Here is a 14,748-nt window from a genome sequence, read left to right on the forward strand (position 1 = left end):
TAGTTGAAAAAATGGAACTTTAATGTAAAGCAATTAACACAAAAAAGGTAAAGTAACTTAACTGCCTTATTTTGAAGTGTAGCCCATGTCTTTCCACGTCTTTCCAAAAAATGTTGCTCTTTCCAAATTTCCTGATTTATCTCTTGTAGAGGTCTATCTATCAGCTTACTCAAATACAAGAAAACTGTATGTATACACTGTTACTTTTGTTTTCCCTTTTAGATCTGACCTTATACTATAACATATAACGGCAATTAACCCACAACTAAGTTGCACTATGTTAAGCCAAAACAAAAGCAAGTGGTCGTATAAGGACCAGTGGTTTGGACGCAACTTGTGAATCTAAGTCATGTGACAATATGCCCTTCATCTAATCACCTCAGAATTCCTGTTGTGGAAGTTTCTGTTCTTCCACAAAAGTGAACATCACGGAGTGTGTACCATATAAACTGCTTTAAGGACTGCATCCATTAATCCATGGTGTTAAATTGTAATATAACACAGGCCTCACAAATTCTAAGATAGATTTTTCCAAATAAAAAGCTTAATTTGGTAGAAACTTTTACAACCAAACAGCCGTTTGATAAGGAGTCTGAATCAATTAAAGTCATGAAAACGGCAACTAGATATGACTATAAACCCAGGCAAGAGGCAGCTGGGGAAAGAAATAAATATTTCCATTGGCTCTCCGGCAGCCTTTCTTCTATCTGTTCATATGTAGGTCAGACTTCTCTACTTTTTTTCTTTGACTTATCACTTCTTTCTCAGTAAGTAAAAAAAAAAAGGAAAGAGGGGGGGAAAAAAACATCGGAATCAAGACCGCCCACAGACCTTTTTCTAGACTAGTCAGACAGCTAGCCATGCATAAGTCATCTTGCCAAAATCACACAATTCAAAATTTCCACCTCGCAACACAGCTGCATTCTTGGACCGGTCACAGAGAATGTGAACAGGTTCGCATCAGTGCACGACCAGTGGAAAGTATTCATAGTTGCATGTCTGAAATGTTAAATGCAAAACAAATGCATGACAAAGTGGTTTATAGGCTACACTGAAATGCTACATGGCCACAAATACCTCATCTTTACAATTACTGCAGCTGCACACATAAGAGAAAGGCTTTAATGCAGAGATTTGAGCAAAAAGGAAGCAGAGAATAAATGTAGGCTATTGTTCATTTTTTCTAGGCCACACTCCAGCTGCTTCTTCTCCTCAGTCTCTCTGAATACTGACCTCAAAATATGTTTACCACTCTAAGTTTTGTCTCCATTTATTCACACTGACATTTCTGTGAGGAACTAATTACAGCCTGTAATTTTCATTTGAGAACGTAAGTGCCCGTGATTAAAGCATTGATAGATTTTTTATAATGTGTGCATTGAAAATATCATGGCAGGTTTAAGAAAAGTCATCTATAAAAATACTTTGAACAGCAAGTGAAAACCTCAAGGGTATAAAAAAAAGAAAAAAAAGAGAATGAAGCCAAAAGCAAGTCAGTGCTCATAGACTCACATTTTAAAGTGTTCAGATTTACCACAGATATAAAAACATTTACACTTTGGTACAAATAATAGTTTTAGTCTTTTCTAGCTAACAGCTGTATTCAGGTTGCTTTATAAGTCACTTATTTAAATTCTGTTATGGATTAAAGTTATCATTCAGGTATAATTCAGGGCTAGCTTTAAGGGCTAGGCTAGGCTGATAGCCTGCTATTAGGCTATTAGGCTATCAGCCTAGCCTAGCCTTTTGTACATATATATATATATATATACTTTTTTTGTATATTTTTTTTGTATATTACCATCCATCTTCTGTGTGTCCAATTCAAGGTCGCAGGAGCATATCTCAGCTGTTATACAGCAAGAGGCACGGTACATCCTGGACAAGTCACCAATCTGTCGCAAGGCTAACACAGAGACAGACAAACATTCACACCTACAGCCAGTTTATTATCACATTATCTCATCTCGTGTATGTCTTTGGACTGTGGGAGGAAGCCAGAAGCAGGGACAGGGAGAACAGAACTCCACACAGAGAGGCCCCATGCAGCACTAGTTAATTGGGATCCTGTGTAATGCACCCACAGAGTCTGTGGAAGCACCTTTGTGAATAAGCTTGCTAGCTTGCTTAGAAGCCAGAGGCAGCTGACTAATATTCACCTTCCCTAAAAAAGCAAGATGACTTTGGCTATGTCCACCTTTTTACAGTCTATTGTGAAAAGCGGATGTCTTTCCGCAACCGAATGAAGACTGATATTAACATTATATATCTACAGAGTTGAGAAAAGAAAAACAAAGCACCAGTTACAACGGTAATGACTTTATTTTGGAATAAATACACTAGTGTCAAAGACCATTACAAATGCCTGTGTAAAAAAAGATTTTAAAAAAAAAGAGTATTTACATTATTTTTTGCACAGAGCTGAATAAATGTATACATAGTATACAGTACAGCCCGTGTAAGTCATTGGTTTCTTTTGCTGTACAAAGTGCAAAAGCAGATTCAAAAACAAACAAACAAAAAACAGCCAACTAACATGAGACTTACCCTGTAGTCGGATGTTGGACTGGTGAATGTGACCCCTTCAAATAAAACAGAACATAATGGATTACAGGATTCCGAGTCTGTCGACAGAACAGCTTGGCTCAGGCTGTGAGGCCATAAGAAGATGGGGATCCAGGAAAACACATTCTCTCTGTGATTTATTGTTTTATTGATAATAAATTAGCTGTGCTAACTGTGCCAGACAGGCATGACTTAACAGGCTTCACGACTGGCTGAACACTATGAACTACGAATACTGTCGCTGAGGTCAAATGAAGGAAGTGATCACGAGAGAGAGGATCTCAATGCAGTCTGTGTGTATTTGCGTGCTTATAGTATCTGGCTAGGCCTCTATCTTAGGTCAGTGTTTCCTGGCCTGTGTTGTTTAGTCAGTGTGACTTCATATTCAAGCTTAAAGTGAAACACGATGTGTACAACGAAGGTGATCTCTGTTCACGTTTTGAAGAAATCCTGGCTACATGACTATCGTGTGTTTTGCATTTTTACTCCTAAAACGTCACAGTATTAGCAGTCTTGATCCACTGCAGGAGTTAACTACCAAACTGTAAACGCGTGGTGGTAGGAATAAACAGTAAGTATTAACACAACAATGAAAATTATACCAGTTTCATTTCAGAATCAGCTGGAAGATTTTAAAATTCCTTGTGATTCAAAAAAAAAAAAAAGATGACCGATAAAACATGCGTGAGACATTTTGGAACTATGTTTTAGTCCAACTGTTATTCATACATGTCACTCTTGGTATAGTTGCTATTTGAAAAATGACTGGAGGCGTTTTGTAAACTACCCACAGCTTTCACTAATCTGCAGCCTGCACAGTTAAAGTATTATGACATGAAATGGGTTCCAGACTCAAAAGGTAAACTAGATTGATTGCTTGCAAATGGACATTCTGTATCTGCTGACAGTACAAGGAATTCAACTAAATTTTATTTGACCTTGATTATCTTGTATTGCCATAAAATGTACTCCTGAATAATGCTTAAACAAAGTGGCAGTGAAAGATATCTTCCAGCATTCATCTTCCAGGTTTGAGCTTTGATATTCTTCCAAGCAGGTGTCCATCATCCTCTAACAGCCCAAGTGGAAAAATCCATGTCTGACAGATACAAAAGATACTTGCAGATGGAATCAATTCACCCTTTTAAAACAGAAAAAAACACTTGTGTCGTTTATAGGTTTAAGTTACTAGCAAGGCGTCATGTTACAGAAGTCCAGCTCCTGTGGTTTACGAACGCCAGTGCAGTGATCTCTTGTGAGAAGATGCCCAGTTTGGCTTTGGCAGTGCAGTGGTCGTCTCTTGAAGCCCTTCCCGCAGGTTTTGGAGCACGGTGACCACTGCCCAATATACCACTCAGGACATGGCCCTTCACAAACCCTGGTGGCTGGAGGTCTTTGTGAAGTGTCACAGTTCCACCCTGGCTTCCCGTCTGGTTTCAAACACTGCACCATCCTCCTCTGGCTCCCACGGCCGCAGGAAACGGAGCAATCATCCCAGCCTGTGGTAACCCACTTGTCCATAACGGGTTTCTCCTTTTTGTAAGACATCTTTAGGCTATCTGTGTCTTTCTCCTTGACACTATCTTCATCCAGGACACTGTTTTGAGAGTTTACCCTCTCATTCTTCTTCAGATTCTTGTCTTCCTTGACCTGACGGGCGAGGTAGAAGGAGTAGCGGATGCGAGGAGGTGTCATCTTGCCTGCACACAGCACCTCCACCGTCAGGGCTTCTCCCAAGGGCTTCGTGGCCTGTATGGTCTCCGAAGGGCCGACTGTGCCACTGTAGCGCAGCAAGCTTCCCTTTACAAAGATGTCCTTCTCACCAGCTGACACTATGTAGTTCCCATTGAGCAGGTAATGGCCGTCACTGTTCTTCACGGCCAAGTAGTTATCATCACTGACCATTCCCTTGTAGCCTCGCTGGCGGATGTCTATATTGGCTGCACCCACTGGCAACATGACAACGAAGTTGTAGCCATGCCTGCAAGCCAAAACATTTTAGAGTCAGTGGGGGCTTGTACTAGTGGAGCGAAAATGATAAAGTAATGTTGAAGTGAGTGGGGGAAAAAGAATGACCTAAGCAACGCTTTGTAGAGCCCGTCCCATGATGACATAGTGATACTCACACAGGCTTTGTGAAGAGTCCAGACACTTTCTTGCAGCCCTTGTTGTCACCTCCACAGATTCCACACTTATCAAACTTTTTAGTGGAGCCAATTTTGCTGTCACAGCCGGTCTTAATGCACTTTCCCTGGACACACACTCCCGTGGAATCTGGCGAACATGGAGTCCCATCAACAACCTTGGATGTAAAAACACACGAAGCGTTACACATCGAAAAACTGTTACAAATGAGTTCACTTGTTCCTTTTATTCCTTTTATACAATAAACTATTTGTAATTTCAGGTAAACTACCTGCATGACTTCGTAAGTGTACACACCAGAATGTCATAGTATAGTGCATGTTTTGAGATCGGCCCTATTTCCAGTATGTATCCAAATGTGATATAGAAAAAGTGTGCAAGGTTTTTTTCATCCTTAACTATTAACTTCAGCTCATGTCTTAAACTAAATTCTACATAAAACCTGCTGCCAGCTAACTTTTAAAGCTGTGAGTCAGTGGTTAAAACATCCAGCTGACCTGTGCTGAGCTGATCTACGTGTCCCCTGAGTTCTCCCTATCTGCTCCTTCTCAGCTGATTTGATGGACTGAAGTGCGAACTCTGTCTCACTGCTGCAAAAGCTCACTCTGCGCCCTGCTATCTGAAAAAGATAAACTGTCCTCCTCCTCCTCTCCTTCATTCTTTCCCCTGCTCTGTTCAGAGACCAGAGGCAGCTGGATGAAATATATTCTCTTTGCTATCGCTGCCTCTAAAAATAAAAGGATTTTAAGCGCTAATGTATTTTGACTTTTGACTGATCGCCAATCAGATTTTCTATCTCTAGAGTGCACCTTATTCTTACCTTTGATTCCAGGACGTTGAAGTAGCCCGTACCATTAGCCCTGCAGATGAGTTTGCACCTGTCACTGAGGGACACTCCAGAGTACTTGGGTATCCACACCACAGAGTGGCTGATACGGTTACTGCTGAATCTCTGGCCGCTACTCTCACACTGCTCTTCACGGTATGTCTTACCTACACAGAGAAGGAGGGACGACATAGAAGGTGAGAGGTGGGATTGCTCTAGCTTAAATACGTAACTGGATATACTTCTTTGTGTTGAGAGATTTGTACCTGTGTCAGGGCAGCTGTTCAGGTTGCAAGAGCGATATTTGACCCGAACTCCTTGGCAGTATTTACCCCCATTTGATGGAACTGGGTTGTTACACTCTCTCTTTGACAGCTGGACACCACCACCACATGTGCGTGAGCAGGTACTGAACAGGCCCCACTTACCCCAGCGGCCGTCCACCTGGAAATAAGAATGCATTAATAAAAATGCAAATAAATACTATCATTATTCATATCCTCATAAAGGTATGTGCTGACAGAAAGAACTGCATGAATCTTACCTTCAAGTTGTGAACCTGCTTGTCAGTGCAGACCCCTCGGTCGCAGACCTGTCCGTCCCCACACTGAGTGCCATCTGCCCAGGGAAAGTGCCGAGTCATACACACCAAATGTCCGCTGGACTTTCCAGTGCACCACAAACGACTGCATGGCGGCTGCATGAAGGGACAAGGCTTGGAGCCTTCACCGAAGGCGAGCTCACACTGGCGTTCGAGGTGGTAGGATGATCCTGGCAGCGTGTCAGGTAGGACTAGCGGTTTCTGAGGCTGGTCGAGCAAACAATCACCTAAGAAGACGGAGATTCGGTAAGCCACACAATAACACAGTATGACCTTCTTCTTCTATGACACACAGGTATAACAGATGCAACCAAAATACACAAATGCATGAAAAACACAATGAAAAACAATGTGTTTATGCTTATTCTCAAATATTTATATGGTCCTCTTCATTAAATGTGTGCTTTTTCTGCGTGTTGTGTTGTGGTGGGTGGGATTGTGGGTGGGCACAGGAAGCAGTCATTGCCCTTGTGATTTGGGCTTTGATGCAGTATATGCAATGTATGCCACACACACACAGAATTCTGCATGAGCACACCACACACAGTCATTCCCACCCCAGTCCCTTCCTCAAACTCCCACTAAAAACCCACAAGCCTCTCCTCTTATTTTCCATCCCAGCCTTGTTGAATGACTTGCAGTTAGACTAGAATATTGATTAAAAGGATATGCAGCTAGATAGTGCTGCAAAGGTCAAAGGCATCAGAAGCTACAAATACAGACTAATATCAGGAAGAGTTTGCAAGTAGGTGCAAAATGGAATCACGAAAGGCCAACATGAGTGGATGAAAAAGGTTTCCAGGAGAAGTTTTTTTATCCCCCAGAAACATGCAGAACTTTGCACTCTTATGGGGAATTTTCACATACAAACACATTAATCCGTGCTTGGAAAAACTGGGTTCCCCCACTTGAACTGTTTATTATGCCATTCATGTTGTGGTGAATTCGCAGCACATTATAAACGAACTGCGGTACGGTGGTAACAATCCCACAGATGTAGCAGAAAACACACTGATTATCAGATAAGGCAATGCTGTACAAACAAATCACTCTACGCCAAATAAGCTGAACCTCATCTCTTCCTTCCTAGTCTCTCTCCAAAGAGCAATCATGGAAACAATAGCTGGTGGTGTGTGTGTGTTTAAACAGGTTACAAATAGGTCTGGACACAGCGCTGAATGAAAATTACCACAAGCATGTGGCAACATGCTTTTTCCACCCCACTGCTTTTTGAAGTTTAGATTTATGACAGATGGCCAGGAGAAACCAGGTTACGATGCTGTCACAGAAATCACTCCCTGTCAAGTCAAAGATCTTCCTCTAAACTAGTACTTTTGTCCACAGATTATTTCCAAAATGAATAGAGAGGAGCAACAACAAAAAAATGTCTATTTGGAGTAAACCTGCATGGGAAACATTATGCAGATACACTTAGTGGTCCAAACCGCTGTGGTGACTCTCCCCAGAAAAAAAGGCCTGTAATTTGGGACAGATGTGGGGGCAGTTTTAAAATAAAAGTTTAGAATTGCTCCAAGGCCAAATGCTGTGGTCTGTCCTGTTTGGCAAACAATCTGCATCCAAATGAATGAATTTCTTCTTGGCTATTGCAAGCCTTTTTTATACGAGAGGTTTGGCAGATGTGAGAAATCAAGCATAGGTGGATATTGAAATTAATCCATTCTCTCGCTTGCATTTATCCAAAAATGATTTCAGTAATGTTTGGAATCAGGGCTTGCTCTTCAAAAACAAAAGCATGGTTGTGATTTGAACAAAACACAGCTGTGAACAGACAGCACCATGTGACCAACACAGTGAGGACAATGCCTTGCTATATGTTTGTAAGTCATTACTGCTTCAAGATTCTTTACAACTATGTATCTAACTCTGGCTTTCGACCTTTTCAAGGATGCTATGAGACTGCTTTCAGGTTGGAAACACTGAGGTCAGAGGTCAAGAGAACTCACCATGCCCGCCATCCAGAAATTCAGTGACGATTGCGGCACTGCAGGGGGACCAGGGGCTGGTACGGTTGATCTGAATTAGTGTAGGTGACATCATGTGGTTCTCCAGCATTTTTCCGAACAGGTCCTCACAGGATCTCACATTGTCATGTGGCATGTTGAACACATGCCCTGTGGAGAGGGAGTGAGATCTCAGATGTCTTTCATGAGTGCACAGACTGTGATTATGCATATACACTTTCAGGGACACTGAGATATTAATGTGGACTGAATGAAGGATGACGTCGACGGAGCATACCGAGCTCATGAGCAGTGGTGAAAGCTGAAGGAAGGCCGTCGTCTTCGATTACAGAGCAGCTCCTCTTGGGGTCGCACATGGTGCCAACATCTGCCATGCCAAGTGTGTCACAGGTGGAGGCCCCGCAGAGGTCCTGGATGAAAAAAGACATTAGCATGATTACATCTGAAACAATGACAGCTAAAGGCAAAGTCAAACATGGGCTTGCATCCATCCTTCCTCTTAACCAAAGTCTGAATCACAATGGTGCTTGAGGCTAGCCAAGCTAAGTGTCTCGGACACAGAAACACAAAGAGAGTTACAATTTTGTCTTCTTTTATTGTATTAGTCACTTCTGGGTAGTTGGTACTATTTATAAATGTACAGCTGACATATTAACATCTTTTTCATTGAGTTAAACAACAACAAGAAGTAAGTGCTGTTTAAGCTCAACATATTTGTGTTTTTAGCAGCTTTTTTGGCAACTTTGTTCAGTACACTAGAAAAAAAGACGTTATTGGTCTTTGATGTGTGATGCTGAGAAACAAAATGGGCTGCAGCGGATTAACAGTAAATCAAAGTGGTAACAACTGTGCGCCAAACATTTAAACAGCACAGCGGCCTAAGACTCTCCACTTTGTTTTGATAATGGCATTAGATGTATTTTTAAGATAACATAAAATCCAGTTGTAGCTAAATTAGACAATGATTTCTGTCGATTATCAAAGAATGGCTCCTACTGAGTTATTTGCAGTGTTATGGGAAAGTGTGACACAGCTCAATAAAGGTTATTGTAACAAGACATTTATTTTCAAGTGATCAGCGTGACCTCAGACAGTTTGGGTTATTGGTCTGCATTTTTCTTTCTCAGAGATGATTGGAGTTTGTTTGAAACTGGACTGCAGCTTATCCTCATTCTTGCCCTGTCTGGCTTTTTTGTGGTGATGTCACCTTGTTCCCAGACGTCGGCAATTAACTTGTCTGGGTGCGATGCTATTGGGCCGATTGAAATCATGTCCAGTTTATGAAAGTACAATTATTAAATTATCTTTTATGTTGTCTTGATGTCATCGCAGCAAGATCTGCTTTTAAGAAATTGGGAAATTATTCAGTCGTGTCAAGCGCTGCTTTCCACCACCCAGTCTTTAAATCTTTTTAGTGGGAAACAGTGTTTAGAGCACACCTTCTCCTATGAGGTAATTTAAATAACCCCAACCATAACATTTCCATGCCAGAGCAGAGTTTCCAGATGACCTATTTCTCTACCACAGGTTTTAAAATCCAGTCTTAGCGAGTATGCATTTGGAGCTGAACCTCCTAATCACAGGACAACTTCGGCAGTAACCGCTGCAAAGAACCACCCATCTGCCTGTTCCCTAAACAGCACTGTCCCTACATACCCCAAAACACAGAAAACCAGTGGTGGTCAGCTATTACAGATAAAACACCAGTTGAGTCTCCCGCAGCCCCTGCAATCCTCAGCCGTGCTTAATGTAACCATTAAACACGGGGCCAAGTGAAGACCTCGAGTGCTATGACAAATCATTCCTAGAATAAACCACAAAACCACAATTGTACACCAGTGCAAATCTAATCCAGATGTCCTCATGTGCTTGGAGGACATCTGAAAGTTTGGGCCATTTCAGTAAAAAAACAAAAAATAGAAGAACTGCAAGATGAACAGGGGAGAAGAAACACCCAAGTCAATGAGTTTGTTGTTTGCTATGACCTACTTCCCACATCTGTCATCTGTCTTTGCAATTTTGGTGTTCCTGCGAATTAAAAAAAAAAAAGAATAGAAAAACAATACTTACCTCAGCAGACTAAAATTTCCATTTTGTTTTGTGTACAGATTTTATTGCTTTTAAATCCCGTCCAGCCTGTTACCTGTTTGTGCTTTGGAAACAATATTCAAAAGCTTTGAAAAAGGTGCTTCTCAGAGTTTTATAGGTCTGATGCAGCAGTATCCCGGGCCGAGTTTATGACATCTGGACATTCTTTGGTGAGCTCTTTTCTTTCTCAGCCCATTATCTATCATGTAAGAAAAGGCAAACAAGCTGTGAGCTAAAGTACAGTCACCTCCTCTCTCCCCGGGGGAACTTGCATTCTAGCAGATTTATGGTCAGATTTTATCTTTTGGCTGCTCTCGTATAATAAACATTCTGTGCAACTTAAGGAACCGGAGCGCACTTTGCGGCATTCTTTGCACAAAAATCACGCTGACTATACTGTTTTGGGACAACCGCAGTTGCCTCCGGACAACACAGAGTTGGTCTTCATAAAACCTACAAAATTACACAATGGGCTGGTGTTAAGTGGAGAATGAATGGGCTTTGAAATATCTGTTAAAAACTGTAGTAAACAAAGGAAAATACTACTCACTAATTGGACAGACTTAAAGTCACTGTGTCATGATGCGGCAGAATTGTTAGCAGACATGTCAGCAGAATCCTTGTTTTATCTGAAACTGATATATATTAGATGTGCTTGAGTTTAAGAGGGGAAACTTCTTAGGCGTAAATCGAGAAGAAAATAAAAAAGGAAAAAGTATATGTCAATCTAATTGCAGTGAACAAAGCCTGACAGGTTTAACTGCAATCTCATGATCAGTAAAGGCCTCTCATGCAGTACAATGGAGATCTTAGACCTTGAAATGTTTAGAGCTTGTTAGGTACATGTTTGCAAACCCCACAGTTTTATTTATTGCTTCAGGAAACAGTGATTATGCTAATAGATTCAATATGAAACTGACTGTAAAAGGTCAGTGAAGGCCTGTATGCCCTAGATTCCTGATGTTGAGCATGAGTTTGGTTGGATGGTGCTGTAAAGAAAGTTTAAGCACCACAAGCCACTGTTTAGACTTTTCATTTGTACGCTATGTTAGCATTCGCTCATAAACTCAATGTTTTGTTTTGTGTGCACTTTATATGTGATATTACACCAGGAATCTGTTGTTCAACACACAGTGGTTAGAGGTGAGAATTCTTTGTTCAACCTGCTGTGTTAAAAGGAGGCTTTTTTCTGAATCCCTGCACTTGTTACACTTCACCAAACCTTTGATTGCTCAATGCCTGTCTTTTTGCTTTATATAGTAAATTACATCCTTGTGACTCTCCATGAGAAGCCAGTAAAGCTGACTTGGGTCGTGTCAAGTGGCTGCAGAGTTTATAACATCAGCTTTGCATTTTAAGTAAAGAACCCAGTAACACCCTCGTTTTTGGAACACTTTTATGGAAAATGCTGACCGTCTTAAGCTGTCGAGATCTATTCAGCTAGGACATACTGTAAAAACTTGTGCAGAACCACCGTAGCAAAAGAAATGGAGGAGGAAGCATGTGACAGACTGAAGAATTGCCAGGGAAAGATGCAGTCCAGCTGCTGATGTGGAGGAGTTTGTTTCAGACATAGAGCGAACAGGTGAGTCAAAAACATGCAGGCATGTAACTCTGACATCCACGAAGGACCCCACCGCCACCACCCTCAGTCCCTCCATCCCATCCCTTCAGGGGCCTGTTTAATGAGGAGCAGACAGCTGCAGCAGAATGGGAACAGCTGAGAAAAATAACACATCCACACAGTACATCCCCAAGGGCACTGACGCTCATTATGTTCAGTAAATTTGCAGGTATAACAAGCAATAGTTTACTTATCATTATGTGCTACTAAGGCTGACAGAATAGTACCTTATTATGTTACCATAACTCTGATAACACAGGTTTTAAGACGACCTTGTGACTGCAAGCTAAACACTTTCACTGTAACTAAATCAGTTGGGCTGACTTGTCAACTTTATTGCAAGTTTTCACAGTGGTAATGGAAGCGCATACATCACACTGACCAATGAATGTGAGCAATGACTTCATCTCTGACCTTGTGTCATCTTGCAAATATTTGGGAGTGCAGGGTTTGCAAGTCTATAAAACTGCCCTCTGAGGATCTATGACGAGCAATCAAGTCTGGTGCTCTGTTCAGCTCTGTGTGACCCAGCCTTGGTGTCAAAGCTGTGATGCTATTGGTGGACTGCCTGCATGCTCCCTGAGTTCATGAGAGGCGGAGAGTGTTTTCAGAGCAAACCAAAAACGCGTCAACTGGAGTTTTACTTATCACAAAGTTATAACAGTACATTGCACATTTTCCTTCTCAAGATCAGAGGTTTCTTTACAGTATGTCACTCATTAAGGTGACGCAATACATGTGCGAAAAACAAACATTTACGTTTTCTGTGCGTAATTGCGCTTTCAGTACATATCCCGCTCTGGTTTTACCCCAAACATGTGTAACATAAACGATACTAAAAGTTTTCTTTACCTGTCTGGTGAAAAGAATAGCTGTGTCCCAGTACTCGGGATGCTTGTCGTTGTTTTTGTTCATCTTTTTTTGCCAAGTGCAAAAGTTCCGTAGCGTCATGGCTGCGTTCCCGGACACCTTGAGTCCTTTGTCCTCCTCGGATATAATCATGATCTTCACAACTGTAATGCTGATGGAGTTGAGGATGCTGGGATGCTTGTAGAGCTTCGCTGCCACTGCCATCAGTGTCAAGAGGTAGTGCTTTAAGTCATCTCCGTGGAATTTCGCCATGGACTCGTCCGCCACAACAAGCGTTTCCACGTATCTGGGGATTGAGGCGAACCTTTTGGCTCTCCCCATCCTCTTCAGCATCGTTTCGGTCACATTGCTGTGGTCTGCCAGTCGCTTGTATTTCTCCAAGGACTGCGCAGCCTGGAGGCTTATGTCGCTGTCCACTGCGCACCTGGAGGTAGAGCTGGGCTTCAGGTTGTTGCTGGCTCTGCGCCGGACGATGTGCGCGCTCTCTGCGCTTCTGGTGTCATTTTGTACCGGACTGATAAAATATTCCCAGCCGTGGAAGCCAAATGCACCTTGCACACCTTTGCAGAGGCTGAGAGCGGCATAAGAGTACTGATCAGCGTTCACATATCCAGAATAAAAACACCGGGTCAGGTCAGTGGTGACATCGGTATCGGAGAGCCACAATGCGCCTTGGTTAGAGATGGAAGGGGCAATGAAATTAGAGTCTCGCTGTAAATCGATCACTAATTCCTGCTGGAAAGCTTTAATCTTTAGGACATATTTTCTATTAAGGAAATCCACGTCGTTATCAGAATCCATACTCTCATCACTATTCATTCTAATCGGGAAGCAAAGTTCACTCTCCATGCAACGAGCAAGCTTTAAGAGTGAGACCACAAAGTAAAGGAGAAAAGTTGATCTGATAAACATGACGATGTTTGCATTAATCAAAGATTGCAATGACCAACGGGGGGGAAAGAAAGAAAATCAGAATGATGAAGAATCTACAAGCTCAGTGGCGGCGACGAGAGGATCAGGATGAAGAGCATAATCCAAAGCGCAGGATTCTAAAACAGTGCAAGTCGTACAAGTCCACTCAGAGAAAACTCCTCCTGGTCATTCTTCACGTGTGTGCTCAGTCGACTGCTGCCTTGTGTGGAGCTTATGCATTTGGTCATGTGTAAAAATATGGAAACACAACCTTTCTTTGCTGGGGGGGGGGGGAGTCTTTCGAGGCGCTCATTGGATGAGCTTCAGCCTTTTTTTCTTCTTTTTTTTTTTGGGGCCGCCTCTTAAAACTCATCAAACAGCCCAATCAATAAGTCACAACGTACAAAATATGATGAATTAGCAGATCTTGCACTTTACACTCAGACTCCTGCACATAATCCACTACTCCATCAAATCTTTAGCTTTTTGGTCACATGGAGTGGATAAAAATCTTTAATGTCACATGCATATTCAGCAGAAATCCCTGGCAGCAGGAAAATAACAGGCATGGTTAAATAAGGGATGACACAAGCCTCTATCATAGTGCAGCTGAAGTTCCTCTGAGGAAGATTATAAGTTGTAAGGATTCAGCATCACTTTTTCTCCATGTTGCGATTAGGTTCGTTTCTGAGAGAATCACACACGACATCTTGTGGACAGAATAAGAACAATAGCAGGGGTCCGAGGGTATTCTTTTAAGACTGCCAGAAAATGTTAGAAAGTAACTACTTTAATTATTTTTACTCAGCTACAGCTTTTGCGCATAAGTACTTCTGTACAGGAGGATGGGGGCTGTTGCTAAATGATAGTTCTTTATTATTTCTTTACGGATTAAAATCTTATTTGCAAAAAGCATCAGCATTTGAATTAAAGTTGTTATGTGAGACATATTTTGTAGCCTACTATTATACATTTTATATGCGTTATACACACCTCACAGAGCTCTAATATAAACAGTGCAGCTAAAGTTAATGTAATTCAGTTTTGTTAGTCAAACGTAGATAAAAGAAGTAACGGTGCTCTTTATACACGTATTTAACAGCTTAAATATCATTAATAGTTTTGTGTGTTGTCG

The 14,748-nt window shown here is 41.7% G+C and overlaps 1 protein-coding gene across 1 annotated transcript; it reads right to left on the reverse strand.

The window, feature by feature from the left end:
• Positions 1–3,212: 3,212 nt before the first annotated feature.
• Positions 3,213–13,838, reverse strand: adamts15a (ADAM metallopeptidase with thrombospondin type 1 motif, 15a). Its single transcript, XM_031760058.2, has 8 exons — positions 12,684–13,838; positions 8,397–8,529; positions 8,102–8,269; positions 6,081–6,364; positions 5,803–5,980; positions 5,531–5,703; positions 4,692–4,867; positions 3,213–4,546 (listed from the first exon to the last, which is right to left on the reverse strand). Exons 1-8 carry the CDS (start codon positions 13,611–13,613, stop codon positions 3,754–3,756), a joined length of 2,835 nt encoding a protein of 944 aa, XP_031615918.1. The 5' UTR covers positions 13,614–13,838; the 3' UTR covers positions 3,213–3,753.
• Positions 13,839–14,748: the final 910 nt, after the last annotated feature.

The sequence above is a fragment of the Oreochromis aureus genome, linkage group 10 (assembly GCF_013358895.1).
Source record: "Oreochromis aureus strain Israel breed Guangdong linkage group 10, ZZ_aureus, whole genome shotgun sequence".
NCBI lineage: Eukaryota > Metazoa > Chordata > Actinopteri > Cichliformes > Cichlidae > Oreochromis > Oreochromis aureus.

What these genes read in the sequence shown, in the direction of transcription:
- adamts15a (XM_031760058.2), bottom strand. Translation starts at nt 13,613, where the DNA reads ATGTTTATCAGATCAACTTTTCTCCTTTACTTTGTGGTCTCACTCTTA. An exon ending in AGCAGGTTCACAACTTGAAG is followed by an intron (nt 5,981 to 6,080) that starts GTAAGATTCATG and finishes TCTTATTTCCAG; the next exon opens with GTGGACGGCCGCTGGGGTAA. An exon ending in TCAACGTCCTGGAATCAAAG is followed by an intron (nt 4,868 to 5,530) that starts GTAAGAATAAGG and finishes TTTACATCCAAG; the next exon opens with GTTGTTGATGGGACTCCATG.